Source organism: Xiphophorus couchianus, chromosome 12 (assembly GCF_001444195.1).
Source record: "Xiphophorus couchianus chromosome 12, X_couchianus-1.0, whole genome shotgun sequence".
NCBI classification, from domain to species: Eukaryota; Metazoa; Chordata; class Actinopteri; order Cyprinodontiformes; family Poeciliidae; genus Xiphophorus; species Xiphophorus couchianus.
The window spans coordinates 9,968,582-9,987,118 of NC_040239.1; the positions used below are offsets into that span (position 1 = coordinate 9,968,582).

The 18,537-nt window shown below is 36.6% G+C and overlaps 2 protein-coding genes across 17 annotated transcripts in view; both read right to left on the reverse strand.

Moving 5' to 3' along the window:
• The window catches only part of slc23a2 (solute carrier family 23 member 2), a 45,899-nt gene extending 40,938 nt beyond the window's left edge, over window positions 1-4,961 (reverse strand). For both annotated transcript variants that reach the window (XM_028032881.1, XM_028032880.1), the window contains exon 1: window positions 4,675-4,961. The gene's annotated coding sequence lies outside the window, so the exon portion shown is untranslated. The remainder of the gene's footprint in view (window positions 1-4,674) is intronic.
• Window positions 4,962-7,816: 2,855 nt separating this feature from the next.
• The window catches only part of kcnip3b (Kv channel interacting protein 3b, calsenilin), a 45,633-nt gene continuing 34,912 nt past the window's right edge, over window positions 7,817-18,537 (reverse strand). For 6 of the 15 annotated variants that reach the window (XM_028032883.1, XM_028032882.1, XM_028032884.1 and 3 more), the window contains 6 exons: window positions 14,170-14,294; window positions 14,001-14,070; window positions 12,315-12,493; window positions 11,300-11,404; window positions 11,130-11,192; window positions 7,817-8,782 (listed from right to left, as the gene is read on the reverse strand). In XM_028032883.1, coding sequence (XP_027888684.1) covers window positions 8,735-8,782; window positions 11,130-11,192; window positions 11,300-11,404; window positions 12,315-12,493; window positions 14,001-14,070; window positions 14,170-14,294 — 590 coding nt within the window. In that variant the 3' untranslated portion in view covers window positions 7,817-8,734. Of the gene's footprint in view, window positions 8,783-11,129; window positions 11,193-11,299; window positions 11,405-12,314; window positions 12,494-14,000; window positions 14,071-14,169; window positions 14,955-16,699; window positions 16,703-16,957; window positions 17,233-18,537 lie in introns of those variants that run through there. The other 9 variants (XM_028032886.1, XM_028032885.1, XM_028032888.1 and 6 more) reach the window with 6 other exon arrangements.

The window sequence follows — 18,537 nt, forward strand, 5'->3', positions numbered from 1 at the left end:
TCCAGGTAAAACTATGCATGTGTATGAATTTCTTATTCGAGTAATAAAATAAGAGCAAAGTAAATTGGAATCAGATTGCTTTCTCTTGTGCAGATACCTATTAGAGTGTTAGTATTTTGAATTATTGGATACACAGGATTTCCCTCAGTGTATTATAAGCTTGGCGGGTCACTAGGCGTTACTTGTGCCCCCACCAGGCAGGTTTAGCATTGCTTATTTATTTAAGTTTTTTATATATATGTAACATTTTTAAGACTTTATAGTTGGGGTTCAGATATTAATCTTCCAATTCCAAAGTGATATTTTCAATTTTAAACATTTTTTAACTCAAAAACACGGCAGGCCAAGACAAAACACAGCGACTGCCAAGCGCCCCAACCACCAGCCTTAGCAAGTTTTCTTGGGGAAACCTTTATACATAATGCCACATGGGAAAACATAGGAAAATGTCTTGTTATAAGTAAAATAATCTGGCAATGGAACTAGTACTTTTTAAAAATAAATATATATTGCTGAAAAGTTAGTTTCTTGCAACAAAATGAAGATCAGTGTTGAATCCCACGCTAGAGTGAGCACACTTGCCAACAAACAGATCTTCTGACCTTTGGCTTTGGTTCAAGTATAACTTTGTTAAATGGCCAAAGTTTATTTATCCTGGAAGTAGTCCAGACCTAACACGCATCTTCACTGCAATGACATCACTGGCCGCACGTATGCATGTGAATAGTCAGAGTCAAACATTTGTGGTTAAAAATAACACAAAGCCATCATGTAAGGACAGCTGTAACATAAAGCACAGAATGCCAAAAAACTAGTTTCAGCCTCAAGAAATGTCTGAAAAAATCTCTCTCCAGCACAGAAAAATGTTAAAAATGCAGAAGAATTTATAAAATGTTCCAACATGTTCTAATCACGGTAATGCATTTGAAAGAAAGCATCATTTTTTAATCCACTCCACTGCAGCAGGAAGTAACAAACATTTATAACTGACTATGGATTGACTACAGCTGCTACAGAATAACATTACCGTGGCCTTCCTATATCTTATCATGGTTTAATGACTCTGAACACAAAGGGCAAAAGCAGGAAGTCCACTTGATGCACATATAAACACACACAGTTACTTCACACACACACCACATTGGTAATGTCTCCAGGACACCGTCATGAATAAAGAAACAATACAGCCTAATGGTTTTGTAAGCTTTTAAGGTCATATATATAATAGTCAAGCTGGTTTTCCACATCTTCCTTATCAAAATTATATCAGAAAAATCATTTTATGTGTTTACTTAGCTTCGAAAGATTAAAAAACAGAGTCAAAATAAAGTGGTTAGTATCTTAAAACCTTGAAAAATCCATAAAACATACAGATAAGCCACAGTTCCTAGGTGAAATACACCTCCAGGATCAGTTATTGTGAAAAACAGAGGAAAACTTAAGAGAAAATGGACTCTATTTACTTATATAAAGACTTGAACTGCCTCTACTACTAAAGGAATCATTGTTTATTCAGAGAAATTTGGTTGAGACAGTTAGTTAAACTGATATCGACCCAGACAGATGAAAGCTTCCTTTTCTTCACAAAGGATAGTTGATATTTTCTGAAGTTATCAGTGTTAGTTCTCTTATCTTTACTTGTAAGATGTCATAATTCAGCGACTTTGTAGGCAACTAAATAAATCCTCAGGCTGCTGGAAGGCTAATGGTTATTGAGGCGAATCCCCAGTGGCGCCTGATTTTATTAACTTAAAAACAGCTCAAAATGAGAATGTTGATACACACTGGATACAAAGCTATGCTAGTGAATATTTATCATCTAGACTTTGACAAGAGTAGGTTAAATTTGTTGTGGTTTGTCAGCCAGACACTTTCTGTGATACTGCATTAATATTATGCTGCCTGTGGCTCCATCAGTCGCCCTAATTAGCTGAGGCTAATCAGTCCATCAAGAATTTTTTTATTTTTTTGACTGGCTGTTCTATTTGTACAACACCATAAAAGATGGGGTGTTATAGAGCATTTCCAGTTCTCTAAAACATTTGAAAGTGATCCCATCTGACAAAACCAGCAAGGTAAGCTGAATAGGTCTGGTCACTACTACTTAATTTATTGTAGCAACTTAGAGTTTTATTCTGTAGATATGAACAGTTTCAGTTTGAGATGCTTTCAACCCATTGAACAAATAGTAGCTTCCATCACTCTGAGGAGCTCTTCATCTTTTCACCAGCTCACTGCAAGATGACTATGAATATGTCAAAACAAGCAAATTCATCCGAGGAAGCATTGAAAGAACATTTAAAGTTATACCACGAACAAGTAGGACACATCCCTGAATTTCATCAAAATTCAGGGATAACTTTAGGGCTGAAACGATTCCTCGAATGATTCGAGTCCGTCAATTATTAAAATTGCTCCAGGAAAATTTACCTGCCTCGAAGCTTCGTTAATTTATGTTTTATTATTTAGCGCACCGTATTCTGCTTCAACATTATTTGAATTGCGCGGAGCTCTGATTTCCGCCTCTGAGTTGTTGACGAATGCTAAGTGTTAGCGGCATAACGTCCAATTTTCAAGTTCGGCCCGTGGGGGATTTTATTGATTGATGATAATGCCCAGGTTTTCATCGTTTTCGGGGGACCAATAAGCATCCTTAAAATGACTGATGCGATATCTGGAGTACCACAGCTTTTCTCCTCCGGGAGCTGCTGGTTCAAAGCGAACAGCGGGAAGAGCGCTGCGGGAGTATTTTTCTACAGGTAAGCGGATAGACTGAACACGGCAGGCAGCTGAGTAGTTGATGGTTACAGTGTAAGTGTAGCTTTACGGACGAACCGCACAATAAATTTCATATCATCCCAGTCTCAACAAATCGTGGCGGTACATGGCTGGTAGATGAGTTTCTGAGTGTGACGAACAAAGTTTGCCGTAAATATTCTGTATTGTTCCCCCCATTCTTACTTTCGTCCCCTGGTCTACCGGTCATGTGCCCCCCCCAACACACACATTAGGTTTGTTTGTTTGTATTTCCACTCCCATCTTACGTTCGCCTAATAACAGAATTAAAAAATAAATAAAAGATAGAGAAGGACAACAAATTGTAATTTAGAGAATAAAACTAGTTGTGAGAGTGTAAACAACAATTAACAGGGTTCTTCCATATTTTTAGCATGAAAATTTCAAACTTATTTTAAGATGCAAAATTTATTCATTCATTTATTTTTTGGAGTAACTTGAAAGGAAAACAAGTCTTTATCTGTAGGCTCCACAAATCAAACAGTTGAATAATGATTACAATATTGAGCTCTTCTCAACTGGACTACAACAAACCAACTACATTTTAAAACTTAGAGGAATAAAAAGAAAATCTGTGAAATTGACTTTGGTATACAAGACCTCAAGGCTTGAGGTTAGAAATCTCAAGTCCATCTGAACCTGAAGTTGTCTAGAGTCCAAAAAAGGCTTTTTTGGATTGTGGATAAGTGTGTTGTTCAAATAACATTCTTTATTTTTGAGTTTCCCTCATAACTTTTTTATATAAATGAGTATAAAATCACTATTTATTTAGTTTTATAAGATTTTCATCCCTTACAACAGAAAATAAAAAAAGGAAAACCAAACAGTTTTGAAAACTAAGTCTTACTTTGTCCATCCAGACTTGGAAAACGATTTAAGCAAATTCTGTACTTTATGAGGATGCATAGGAACCCTGAATCAAAGTGGAGAACTTACTGCAGTTGAAAACTGTCTGATATTCCCCTAAGATGACATCTTTATACAACAAGTTTGAGAACTAATACTGAGAGCAAAGTTAGCTGAAATTAAAAAAACAACAACAAAAAAACTATTTATAATATACCATCGTTATCGTTTCTAAAGATGTGTCTCTTCTCTTGGCTGTTGGTCATAACATGGGACACTTAGTACTAAACATGAGACACGTTGTTCCCACCAAGGGGATGTTGTTTTTTTTATGTTTTGTTTTTTTTAGACTCACTTTGACAAATAGCAGGTATTTTCTATGATCTACTCATAGCTGTAGTAGTGCAGTTATATGACGCAAATGAATAATTTCTCTCAGTCCCCAGCCAGTTGAGGTAAATGGTTGATTATTATCTCATGTTAATAGAAAGTTGTTCCTCTCCCCTGCTACTTTATGCTTGCTCTGAATGAGAAATTGCAGCGATGTGAAGACTCAATTCACTGGTAATGCATTATGACTTTCAGCCAATTCCCCGTACCCATTTCTGGACCCAATCTGACTCTTTGGAATGAATATTTATATAGCTGTTTACCTAAATTAACTAAACGTACCTGGATTTCCATATGATCAGTTTTATTTTATGTACAGTGCCCCCAGACTACTTTGGTGCAATGTAATTAGTCCAATTTAAATTGAATGTATTGAAGAACGGGCTTAAACACGTGGGCCTTGATTTGTTCGGTCATAGTGGAGCTTCAGCAGACCCACGGTCACGCAAGTACTCAGAGTCCTCATAAGCCGGAGGATAGCTCTTAACATCTTTAAACAGCAGCCGGTCCGAGTTACCGGATGTTACAAAAAAAACTAACCGCTTCCCAAACTGAGCATTTTAGTCAAAATAGGTTAACTAATAGCCACCCGTATGGTAAATCCGTCACAGAGAATTAAAAATGGCTCGTTTTTGTACACACCTGCCCGATGAAAGAGAAGACGGAGCCCACTTCCCCTCTTGGCTAGCGTTACGTCCGCTGGCTCGTCCCCGTGGCTTGTGTTGTTATCGCTAGCGGAGGAGCTGGAGACGACCAGTCGGGAAGCAGCTCACTCACAAAAAGCCCGGTGAGGTAAGTCTGACTCCTCCAAAACCAGCTCCTACTCCTGGACTATATATAATACCTCAGAAGCGTTTTGAAACACCTCCTGGTCGTGCGGATACTGCCCCTGTATAGGCTTTCATAAAGCCACGGGGTTGAAGAAAGTCACTACGCATGCTCACATAACTCAAGTGACGTTAACGGTCAGCCTTTAGCCCCGCCTCCGAGTCAACACTCAGCCAATCGGGAGCGCAGGGAGGCTACAGCCTCCATCAGCGTGAGGATGTCAGACTGATCCAGGAACAGTTTCTGAAATAATAACCTTTCTTGCATAAGCCGTCTCTTTTTCCCCTGCTGCTGGGCAGTAGTTTTACAAGAGCCAACAATGGCACCCTTCACTTCTCAAAGTAGGTCTTTTTGTCCGCATCTCGTGTGGGTTTAGGCTATGTATTCCGCCACAGTGCCACTTAGTGGTTGGTTGCACTGCTTCCATTAGCCACACTTTAGGTTGAGTAATCAGTGGCAAAACCACGTTTGATAACAGGGCACAAGCTGCCCTTGTGCCCAATGTGCTTCTGGGCAATAATGTCCCCACATGTCTTGAGCTGCTTACTTTCACACAACGTTGCAAACATTTGCATCTGTTTTGGTTTACCTATTTGTTTCATTTTACACTCATTACGATAGAATGAGGACTGCAAACACTCATCATGGGCATGCATATGATACGAGTTTGAAATGGCAACAATAGATGCAAATAATACATTGATCTTCAGGTTTTGTTTGTTTTGAATATATTATGAAAATTACATTTTCATTTATAAATATATAAATGTAAAATAAAATGTAAAAAAAAGAGCAAACATACAGGTTATTTGTATTAGGCAAGTCAAAGTCAGAATAGAAGAGGATGAAACTCCCTATAATGACATGAAAAGGTTTGCATACTCTCATCACAAGCAGAAGTATAGTAATTTGGGGCTTTTCCAGGATGGATTGATTGTAATGATTTGTATTCCCAGTAAAGTGTGTATGACTCTGACTTTTTCTCTTTTCTTTTAATCCACATAGGGGAAAAATAATAGAATACTGGCTCAAATATAAAGTTATCCCACAAATATTTACATTATTGTCTTTTAGCGAGTTCCAGAAGTATCACACCAAGTTTGGAGCCATTCTTAAGGCTGATGATGAACAGTGGAGTCCATTTAAATTGTCTGGTTTGCTGGAACAAATGTACCTTTTAAGCGAATCTACAGATTTTCAATATGGCTGAGATCAGGGCTTGTTTCCAAAACTAGTTTTGGGATCATTAGCTGGAAGATTTGGAAATGATCCATAATCTTTATTGGTCTATCCACTTTTGCTATCAATACCACTGGCAGCAAAACACCCCCTAAGCATGATCTTGCGACCACCATGTTTAACAGTTGGTACCTTTTTCTTACGTTTAAAAGCCTCCGATTGACTTCTTTGTGACCAACAAGTCGATCTTTCTCTTGTCTGACCATAAAAGCTTTCTCAGAAAGGATTTGGCTTGTACATGTGAACACCAGCAGCATCCAATCTGATTGTTGTCAGTCTTGGAGCTTCTTTCTTGCAGGCACCAATTTGTCAATGTTGATGTTAAACTTACTTTAATGGAGACAGAAGAAATTAGCCCAGGAACAATCAGGAGCTCAATAAAATCTACCAGACACAAATGTTTGTAAAGAAACTTCAGCTCTTCCTTGTCCAACACCAAATCAGAATGACTATCATGCCCAGAAAACACTATCAACCAAACATTGGCATTATAATAACATCAGAAATTCAAAAAAGGCAGCAGCAACATCATCAGTATTTCTAACGATTTAAAAAAAGAAATCTTAGCTAAATTTATGCAGAGCAGAATTAGCATTATGCTAATCAAAGCAACGTTCTTAACTGATGATCAGCAAAGAAATGACAGCAGGTAATGAACCGAAAAAGTAAAACAACAAAAAACAAGCATCGTAATATGGTAGCTAAAGTTTATAAAACACGCAGAGAAACAGAAGCTGTAGCTTACCGACAACCGTTAAAATCCTCTACATTGTCAATAAAGATGGAGAATTCCCTCAAAGCTTTCCCTCAACTGCCGTCGTCGCCATCGTCAACTGTATCACCATGGCGACCCAAAACTTTCAGGCGAGGGCAAACTTCCGAGCGATCCGTAGACATTTAATTCAGCGATGCTGATTTGTCAAATGTTTATTATTTTCCCCTAGCAACCACATGTGATTGACTATTTAACTTCACTTATAAGGCGCAATCAGCGAATTAAAGTCAATCGGTGGAAATGTCGTGAAAATAATTCAGATTAAATTTAGGCACACGCTATTAAAGAAAACGGGTTGATACAATTTTTAATCGTGTATTTTTAATCAAATTACTTTGGATTTAATGAACTTGATCTGAAGTGGTTAAATAGAAACTGATTTTGTTTTGAACAATTTCGTTTGTGTGTTTTTATAATCTGAAATTGACATCCTTCCTCTTAATTTTTTCTGGCTGAGACTTCTAGTCATGACCCATTTTCATCTTCTTACATTTACACTATTTAAATTTTCAAAATAAATGAATAAATATAGGTTTTTCATTTTATGTGATCTACTTTTAGTTATTTTACTGACCTCAAAATAAAAGTTTGTAAAATTTTGATTCAAGGTTGCACAGTATTTACAATATAAAACCTAAATTATATATATTTTTGTTACTCAAATTACTCTGTTCCTTTCCTTTATTGTCTAGTGTCGCTAAAATGCCTCAAAGCCAAAAGTAATAGACACCATTTGGAAATCCTACCACGTACTTCTGCTTCTGTGCACCAAGTGTAGTTCACACTCTGACAACTAGCTGGGAGTAAAGCACTTCAAAAGGTATTTTGTAGTATGAGAGTCATATCTATCAACTGACATTCGTGGTAAACAGGTATGAATCTAATTAGCATCAGTCGTCCAAAAAGGGTTAAAGATAATGTTGAAATAGAAACTCTGTGAAATTGGTGAAATTTGTGGCTCTTTAATGTTGTGACTTCACGAAGGTCCAGCTGCACCTTACATTTTACTGCGACTGAGAGTCAGCATGCTCGTCTACACTGCATCAATATGCTACAAACTTAAGTCAGCATACAAACACTTTTCACAGTTCTTTTACTTGTCCAGAGCACTGTAGGAATTTACTTTTCCAATCGGACCTGTTGACATAATCTTTGAGATTACAAAAAGATAGAACTTTTTTAATAATTTCAATTACTAAACATGAAACGTATCTAACAGAATAACACAGGAACCCCTTAAGCAGTTGTTCAGTTCTGGTGTTGTTCCATCATCCAGTGCTGCACAGAAAACACCAACCCAATGCAGGATATATAACTATTAACTATACATATACACAAGCACACTGGCTTCCATCAGTGGTGCATCAGATGCAGGTATCTACAAAGGCTTTATACATGATCAGAAAATTTTAGTGCAAGCTAATCTCATATTTCAAACATGCTTTAGTTCTCTTTTTATGTGAATTTAAAAAAAATATTTTTCCTTTGATCTAAAACGTCTGTCTCTACACGAGCGCGTACGTTGGTGGTAAAGCTAGGTTCCATGAGGATTCGGGTCGGGTCAGTGGTCATCTGATGACGGACGCACAAAGAGCTCTTCTGTTGTGGGAGAAAATGCCATCCAGGAAGCTGATCGTCTCTCTGAAGCAGTCCTTTAAAATCCAGGGACAGTTTCTGATGCGGCTGAAGGAGTCCAGAGGGGAGCGGAAACGAACGTGTGGGTCCTGTGTTTTTACAGTGCTTTCGTTGTGATTCAGTAGCGGTTCTAAGTGTTAGTGCAGAGCCGGAGAACTGGGTGAGGTGGCTGGGTAATTAGACGTGCTAATGAGGGAGAAACTACTGAGAGAATCCAGCTCTGTTTTATATCACATTTTCAAACAGCTGCATGGAGTTCATGATGTTCTCGTCCTGTGGAGATAAAAACAAAAAATAGGAAGCTAAAGTTTAGACTCACTTTCAGAAAATTTTTTTTTTTTTTAATCAAGCACAAAAAACAACCCGTGGTGTTGTGAAAAAGTATTCACTCCCTCAAACACCAAGATCATGAATTTTGTCAAAGAACTATTTGTTAAACTGCTAGAATATTATAGCTTGCTTTGTAAAATTAAATAGCATTTAATATCTTTTCACAGTGATGTAATTTGGCAACATAAATAGTTACGGTGAGCCAGATTTGACCCTTGGGCCTTGAGTTTGACACATTTGCCTTACAATTTTATTGAGTTTCTGCTTTCTTGACACACTTAAATGTTTCAAATCATTAAACACATTAAAATGTCAGACCAAGATACCCTGATTAAATACAAAATGCAATTTCCAGATTAAGATTAATTTTATTAGGAGAAAAAAAATATCCACACCAATCAACCTTAATTGAGAAAAATAATTTCCCCCCCTTAAACTTAACGGGAACAATTGATGTCAATATTTTTGTGATAACTTATGATGATGTCAGAACATCTCTGTTAGATTTAAGACCAGACTTTAACTAGGCCACATCAAAACCTTTGTTATTTGTGCCCAAGCTCCAAGTTTATGGTAGAGTTTTGGTTAATGTTGGTAATACAGCTCCTCTTCAGTGGACAGCATTGAAATTGTATATATGTCTTACAAGAGAAATCAAAAATGATTAAAGATTAATGAAATTTAAACACTGAGATGTACCCAAAACAAGTAATTATAGCTCTCATAAATGACTTTTTAAATGCAAAGATGCTTGCTAGACAACAATACACTTATAAGCCTGTAAACAAGTGGTTTTTCTTTCTTTGCATTGATGGTGTGGTGAGTCTAAAAAATACTTAATGTACATTTCAGCTGCCATAATCACACATTTTAGCAGCTCGTGGGTTTTTATTTTGGGTGTTGATTCAATACATTGACATGTGGGAAAAACAACTTTTGCCAGAACAACAGGACAGCAGGACGGATTGAAAACCTTCATTAGTGCAGATGTAGTTAGAGCTGCGGTTGTAAACACAGATCGTATCCCTACTGTGTTTTTGTTCGTTTCTACATGAGGTAGTTGCCTAAAAAAGAACAGACGCAGACTTGGTATTATTAAATCAACCTGTGCTTACTGTTCAAGTTTTATTATAATTATAGTATGCAGTACATACAACAACATGGCATTGTTAGAATTTACTTGTGTACTACTATAATTTACGTTTCCCTCATGAATAGTGATATAATTATTTTCAATTGGTTAAGGCAGCCTTCAGACAATTGTGACTAAAGAATCAGAAGCTGTAAATGTTTTACTTTAATTCAAAGAAACACTTTTGCCACTTTGCTGAATTGAAGTGTCCAAATATTCAGAATCCTAACTAGCTGCCCTATAAAATGTTCATATACACGAGTATTTTAAACAAAATGTAATTTTATGGAAATAATGTTTTGCTTTTTTAAGCAGCTCCTAGCTCGTTCCTTCTGCCTACAAATCTGTCTGTAAGTATGCTGCAAAATATTCTAAACAATATGAATCCATTAAAACACACTTGTATATTTTCTCAGCAGAAAGAGTTTACTCTAAAGAAATAAATCCATCAGATGTTCTCACACAGGACTTAATTAAATAATATATGAGGATAAAAGTAATTGATTTTCCAATGGTTTCCTTAAACTGGTAAAGAAAAATACAAGTCTAGCTCAAAATTAACAATGTACTCTCATATAAACCTAAGAAAATCATGAAGTTAAATAAGATAATAATTATCATGCAATATTGCCAATATCAAAAATGTTTGCATATGTTAATTGGACTGCAGCACTTATGAGGGAATCACATGTCAGTGTGGTTTTAAACCTTTAGATTTCCGGAAGAAACACCAGCATTCATCAGAAGAGCAGAAGGGGCAAATGCTTGTTTTGGAGTGAGCTACAGATCAGGGTGATGTCACAGAGGCCTTCTAGCCTCAAACACTTGGATTTTATCAGCAAAAATGATTAAAAATCAAAATACCAGCAGAAAAATACAAAAAGCTGGTTGGTAATCCTGTGATTTTTAAAAATTGAATGTTGAGACATATCTAAAAGAAATTCAATATGCCAGTTTAAAAAAAAGAAATCTAAATAAAAATAATATGTTCAAATTGATAATATTTAACTTTCTATCAGAAAACAAACTTCTTGACTGAATATCAACAATTTAAATCTAAATGTGCCAGGGGTGTGAATAGTTTTGGGCTTAACTGGGCTATTCACCAAAGCGAGACGTTAAACAAGGTGTTGCTCTGTCTGTGGGATCGTGAGTCACCTTCTGACACGTCTCTATGAACTCTTCAATAGTCACCACCCCGTCTCTGTTTTTGTCCATTTTCTGTTGGAAGAGGAAACAGAACCTTAAAGAGGATAAACACGTCAGGACCATTTTGAGAAAAATACCTTTTAATACATTATGTTAGCATAAAATAGGGCATTCAGAACCTGGAAGAACTTATCAACATGCTCTGACGGCGCATCATCCCGTACGCAGGGGTACGTGTATCGCCCCATCATGTCATAGATGGACTTCATGATTGCAAGCATCTCCTGAGGAATAAAGATGGAGACAATATGAAATACCGGTGGTAATAACAATAATAATAATCTAATTATGCCACCATTACACAGTAAAAAACTCACACAGGTAGAGATTTATATGTAGATAAACAAGTTTTACTGCTAATTTTTGCTTTGACTTGGAGTACTGTATTATTTTCAAACTATAATGTTTTTAAAACATCTTTAACAACAATAGAACAGCTTAAAACAAGGAAAAATAAAACATAAAAAATAAAAATAATAATAACAGCAATTACAAATACAATAATTAATAGATTAACTGATGTGGATTAGCTTAAGTACAGGTATAAACAGGGTAAAAAATGGAAGAAGGAATTAAATTATGATACTATGTTCAAACTCGGGGTACAAATTAAACAAGAGGTGAAGTTTATGCAGTATAATCAACTGACTGATATTAAGTCAAGATGAATAAGAAATAAATGTGTAAACTCGTTTACAGTGAGGTTTGATGCTCTTGGGGGCCCCCTGCTGGTAAACAATCCCTATGCAGCAGACTAGTAGTTTGCTTCAAGACCAACTCTGATTTAAGATAATCCAAGTTTTTTGTTTGTGTTGGACAAAACAACCAAATAATAATGTTTGGCATAGAAAGAATTAATGTGGCAAAATTAATTGAATAAGCAATTCAAAATTATTAACTTTTTTATGTGAAAATATAACATACTCTTTCTTTAAATAAGGAGTTTTTTGGGACTCTGTAAGATTTTCTGAAATTATTGGTGGGAAAAAACAGAAAACAAAACATAAAGTTTTGTTGAAATATACTAATAATATTTTTTCCAGTTATTTCAGAAAGGCCAATACTGATGATTTTTTAGATGATTTTTCTGTTTTCAATAATGTCAAGACGTTTCGTCCTGCATACAGTACACACCTCTTTGGTGATGTAACCGTCCTTATTGATGTCGTAGAGGTTGAAGGCCCAGTTGAGCTTCTCTGTGACCGAACCTCTCAGCAGAACCGACAGGCCGATGACGAAGTCCTCAAAGCGGATTGAGCCGTTTCTGTCGATGTCGAAGGCGTTGAAGAGGAAGTGGGCGTAAGTGGAAGCGTCTGCAGACAGAAAGAAGTCTTTGATTGGTTTACTGCTTTTACTGGCAGAATGGCACACAAACACATCCAGGACAGATGACAGAGAAAACTTCAAGGGAAAAAGTTCGATAGTGTGGGATTGGAGTACTTTAGGAATAACTTGTTGGATTCTGTAGGATTAGATTTAGCTACTTTTACTTTTATTCACTAATGTTCTCCAACAAACTTCTCAGACTTTCAGAGAACATCTGTTTTACACTGAGTTTGAATTACGCAGATCAACTCTTTGCCAATTCAGTAGCTTCTGGTTAAACTGGTTGCACTTTTTTTTTTTTACTTAGGACCATCAGAGAAAAAGGGATTAAATTTAAATGGACACAGTAATTTCAGATTTTCTAAATTTTTAAACAAAATTCACTTATCAACTATGGTGTACAACTATGGAAACTCAGGGAATATTGTATCCAAGTTATCAGTTGATTAGTTGAATTAATTGATAAGCGGCCATTTTCCTAAAAACGTGAGTATTCTCTTGTATCAAGAGGGCTATCTTACCATAACATAAGAGGCTAAATTTTTTTATAATATGCTGAATTTAAGAAAATATGAAGCACATTATATTTTAACAATTTTTGTGTCAGCTCTATTAAATACTGACTAAATAAACAAAAAAAAATATTTTTTTCGACATTATGTCTTAAACTTAGACACATTTATAAAACATAACAAGCAGGAACATACTAGGTTGCTGAATAGAAAAATAAAAGGTGAAAAGAAGAAACTATGGGCTATGCGAACATTTAATCCCCAATAAACAGAGATATTCATACAGAAGTACAGTCTGTGGTTGCTATTGAAGAAGTGTTAAAACTTCATATGAAGCGCATTAACGCACGACAACCCCAAAATCAAATAGCTTATTAGCATGTCCGGTACATTTTTTCCGCATCATTCTCTCCTCGCCTTCGTAGCACATAAGAAGTTGACGCTACCGTCATTTAATGTCGGCTGAATAAGCGCTATTAAGGAACTTGTCGAGTGTTTATATTTCAAAACAAAACCGCATAAATCTCGAATAATCTTCAATTAATCTTGTATTCCACACCGGACTCTGTTTTGACCATTTGGCTTCTCTCTCTCGTTCTGGGATACCCGCCATCTTTAATTCCGTTTCAACTGCCTTCGCTTTAGAATGACTAGCAGCTGCGCCCTCTGCTGGATGGCGGCCAAACTACAATAATAAAAGAAAACCTACTCGGACGTTATTAGTTGGACCTCATTTTAATCTAATAAAACATTGATTGACCATTAATCATACGTCAATTAATTGCATGAATCCCTAACGTTTTAGGTTTCACATAACATTTCAGTAAAACAAAATTAAAGGAACAAAATACGAAAAGGTTAAAGGTGTATGAATATTATTTAAATAAGTGAAGACCTTGAACACCCTCCATTTCACTGCACACATATTTTTACTTACAGTCCCTGAAAGGACAAGAAAGGAGCGATGGTTTTAGAGTCTAACCTCCTTGGGGAAAGAACTGAGAATAGATAGACTTGAACGTCTCCTCATCAACCAACCCACTGGGACACTCCTGCAGATGAAGGGGGAAAATGTTAAAAACAATTAATGTTGCTATTAAAAGCATAATAATGAAAGCAACAGAGAACGTCCTCGCCACAGCTTGACGTACGTTCTTGAAGCCTCGATAAAGAGACTGAAGCTCCTTCCTGGTGAACTTGGTTTGGGCCTGCAGCTGGTCCAGCCCTTCCGGTTGGTGACGCACCGTTGACAGCTCCAGGTCACTGTCGCTGCTATCTGTGGGAGCAAGAGATGGAGGGAGGACAGGGACGGATCGACAGACAGGAAGAAGAGAAGGAGGAGAAGTGGTGCAGAGAAGGAAAGATGAAGAGAGAAAGAGGGAGGACGGGACAGACATCGAGTGAGTGAAGGCAGGCAAACAATTGAGGGTGAGGGTGGGTTCCCAAGTTTAACAGGGAGGGAAGGAGGGAAAACATGCAAGTTTAGGGGGAAGAAGAGGCAACAATCTGCTGAGAAGCAAAAGGTGGAAAAAAGGAAGAGGAGGAGGTACTTTCTTTCAGGTGGAGATCTTCTTAAATTGTATTTTTTTGGTCTAAATTTGAAGTTTTTTAAACTCAATTCTCAAACTGTAGCTTTCTTCACACATGCTCAGAGAAAGCACGGCATAGCTGGGAAAAAACAAAAAGTAGGGAAGGTTTCTCCAGGTAAGCTGGGTTTCTCTTGCTTCATACTCACCATCTTCAGACAAAGAGAACAGAGGAGGAGGAGGAAGAGGAGGAGTTGGTGTTGACACCAAGATGGATTGAAAAAGAGTAAATGGAGAACAGTGGGAGAGTGACAGTAAGGAGAAAGAAAACAAAACAAGAGAAAATAAGTCAATTCGGGTCAGATCCTAAGAGGTGTAATGGAGAGGAGAAAATGTCCAGTTCAAACACCCAGCAGAGCAGAGACTATCACACACTGTGAAACATTAACCAAAATCAACAGAGAGGAACCGAGGGTCTGATTTTACGTCACATCACTTCATTTCTTTTGGGTTCATTTGGTTCAACGAGAAACAAAACTTTGATTACGTAGGTCTCTGATGTTTCTTAATCTGAAAACCTGAATCCTTTTGAATGTAAAATGTATTTTTCCATGACATGAAACACTCATTCTTGAGCTCAGGGAGCTCTAACTTATAGAGCACCTTCTATAATTATTATCATTCCTGATTAAGATGTATTAAAAGCATTTAAATCAATTTCTCTTTTTTTGCAGAAGCATCAGATTACATTTCAACAATTCAACTTTTTATTTGAGTTCATTCATTCTGTGGGGGGAAAATCACTTGCTGAGACATAAAATGTTTTTTTAATGCATGTTCAGTGTTAGAGACTGACTAGCAGTCCAAACATTCACCCATCCATCAAACATCCTGCCGGAGTACCCAGAGAAAACCCCTGCATGCACATGGAGAACATTCCTGCAAAAATAAAGCTAAATAATGTTTCTATAAATTTTATTACAAATTTACATCGTCTGTCAGAGTCAGTATGAACGTTTGACTTTAATCTATGACGTTCTGCTTCTCATTTCTCTAAGCCACTATTCAGAATGAGAAAGACAAGAGAACATGCCAATCAAGAAAAAAAAACAAATATACATTTTTAGAAGTCTAGAAAAAATCCCAACCTTGACAAAATCTACATTGAGTCAAAAACAAACAGCTGGAGAGAAGCAAGGCTGGATGACAATCCAAGCTGCTCTAAAGGGGACAACAAACAAACTATTAGAGAGCCGCAGCATCTTGAAGTCATGATGTCTCCATAACAGTTTTTGGATGCTGCCTATGCACCAAATTATTGATTCAGAGTGAGGAGAGAAAAAGGCTGTTAGCACCTCAAAAATAAACATGTAGTTAAATAAAACTGGAATCATGCTCAGATGAAGCCAAGATTGGACTATTTGGCAGCAAACGCTCCGACAGATTAAAACATGTGGAGCAGCACCTGATGCTCACTACATGGTAGAGGATCTGTGATGCTGTGGGCCCATTTCTCTTCAATAGACTAGAGGAACTTTGTTAGAGCATAGGATCATAAACTCTTTGAAACACCAGAAGATTTTATCTATCAACAGCCATGAAAATCTTCAGACAGTAAATTAAATTCACCATCCTTCATCCAGTAATTCCTTAAAAAACAAACATTTAAAAAGGATTATTACCAAATGTCAACATAAGTATCCAAGATATGCTGCTGAAATCCAGCAAAGCACATACTTACACACTGCTAAAACACAAAGTATTTTTAATCTAGTGTCTAATGGAAATATCTTCATACACTTGAAACGAGACAAAACTAACTTATAAGTAAATTAAAAATATAGAAGGTTGTTTTAAATCAACAAGTTTTAAATCCTGTCAGATTATTTTATTTATGACATGAGAAACATGTCTTATAATAAGTGAAATAATCTTACAGTGGAGGTTGTACTTTTTAAATAAATATTAAGAAGTTATTGACTTAAAACAACCTCCTAAGTTTTGCTGAAAAGTTGCTTGTAAGTTAGTTTTGTCTTATTTCTAGTGTACTAAGACATTTTGACAAGAAACTATTCCAAAAATACCTGGTAAGATTTTGTGTTTTAGAAGTATTTTGGTCATGTTTGTGCGTATAAACTCTTTCCACTTTAGTTACCATCTTCTTTAGCTTCAGACAAATCTAAGAACTTTGGGAAAGAACTGTGTACTTACTAATTCCATCAAGATAAGATATGAAACAACAACATGACTTGCTTTACCTCTAGTATATTTGCTTTGAGGTCATATCTTAGTGTTTCATGACACACCCTGGGGTCCTGACTTTATCTCTCTCTCTGGATTAAAGCAGTCATTTCCCCCGTCCTCTCCTCCTGCCCCGGCTCTGCCCCTCTATTGCCCCGAGTTGTTGCCTCACCGGTCTCAGTGATGTCGATCAAACCCAGCAGGTGCATCAGCTTGAGGAACATTATCACCAAGCAGACGATGCCGACCGTCTGGAGTCCCTCCGTCTCCCATCTCACACTCATCCTGCCCTCTTCTTCTATTTTTCTTCCGTCTTCAGTCTCTACTTATCTCGTCTCTATATCACTGCTTAATTGTTCCACCTCTCCATTTCTTGAAATGTCCCTTTCTCTGTTCCTCTTTCCAGTCTTTGACAGTGTCGCTCACTTATTGCTCTTTTTCTGCCATTCTGTTACTCTATCTAGCCCTCCCTCCCTTACTGACGTTTTATTTCAGCGTAGCTTTTTTCCCTCAGACCTCTCTTGAGCTTATTTTAGGTATTTAATGCTATTGTCCAACTTTTTTTATTGAAGCTTTATTGATCAAATTAATATAAAACTACAGTAAAGGAGTGGAACATATTGGTGTCATGCAGTCATATAAAGGGTTGGACACACTGCAAAAATACAAAAGTATTTTTGGTCTAGTTTCTAGTGCAAATATCTTAGCATGCTTGAAATAAGACAAAAATAACTTACAAGTAATGTTTAAGCAAGATATAGGGGTTTGTTTTAAGTAAATAATTCCTTGATATTGATCTTTTTAAAAAAGAGTAGTTCTACTTATAACATGGGGAAAATGTTTTGCTATAAGTGAAGCATAACTTATAAGTGAAATAATCTGCCAGTACTTGTTTTAATCAATATTAAGAAATTATTGACTTAAACCAAGCTCCTACATCTCGCTGAAAAGTTACTTATTAGTCAGTTTTGCCTTATTTCAAGTGTACTATTTGCACAAAGAAAACAAACTAGACAAAAAATACTTGATAAGATTTTGTGTTTTTGTAGTGCATCGACTTCTTTTGATGCAGGTTAAATTATGTATTTATTTTTATTCCTCTAGCCAATTAAAAATCCTTCTACAGCCACATCCAAAAATTAAAAAATGCTTATTATCCAACATAGCATCCTAACACCTACTGCTGATTGAATCCTACAATGTCCTTCTTCCGTATCTCAACTAGTAATCAATATCTTCAAAGGAACGATGCATATAGTTTAAGACAGAAACCCCATTTGTCTTTAAGGAGACGCAGAGGAGAGAGACTGAGGTCAACAGGTGTCCTGAATCTCATTTTTCCACTCGGCTCGTTGATCCACTTTCTAATTGTTCCCTCGTGTCTCTCGGGGTCTGCAGCACAGATTTAACGTCGCATTAACTCATTCGAGTTCTGCCACAATCACTCCTGCGTGATGACGTGACGCTGTGAGCTCCCACAGGCCGCGTGACAGTTGTTCTGAAACTTACGGCGCTCTTTGTCTCCCTCTAGTGTTCACTAACCAAACAACAAAAACAGTAAGATTTGAAATACATTTCTCTGACTTTATTTTGAAACCAGAGGTGAGTAGAGTAACCAAAAAAATTACTCAAGTAAGAGTAGCACTACTTTAACATATTTTTTCTCAAGTAAAAGTAAAATACAACCATCCAATGAATTACTCAATAAATAAGTAAGTTTCTTTCTTTCCTTCTTATTAAAAAACTATTTGG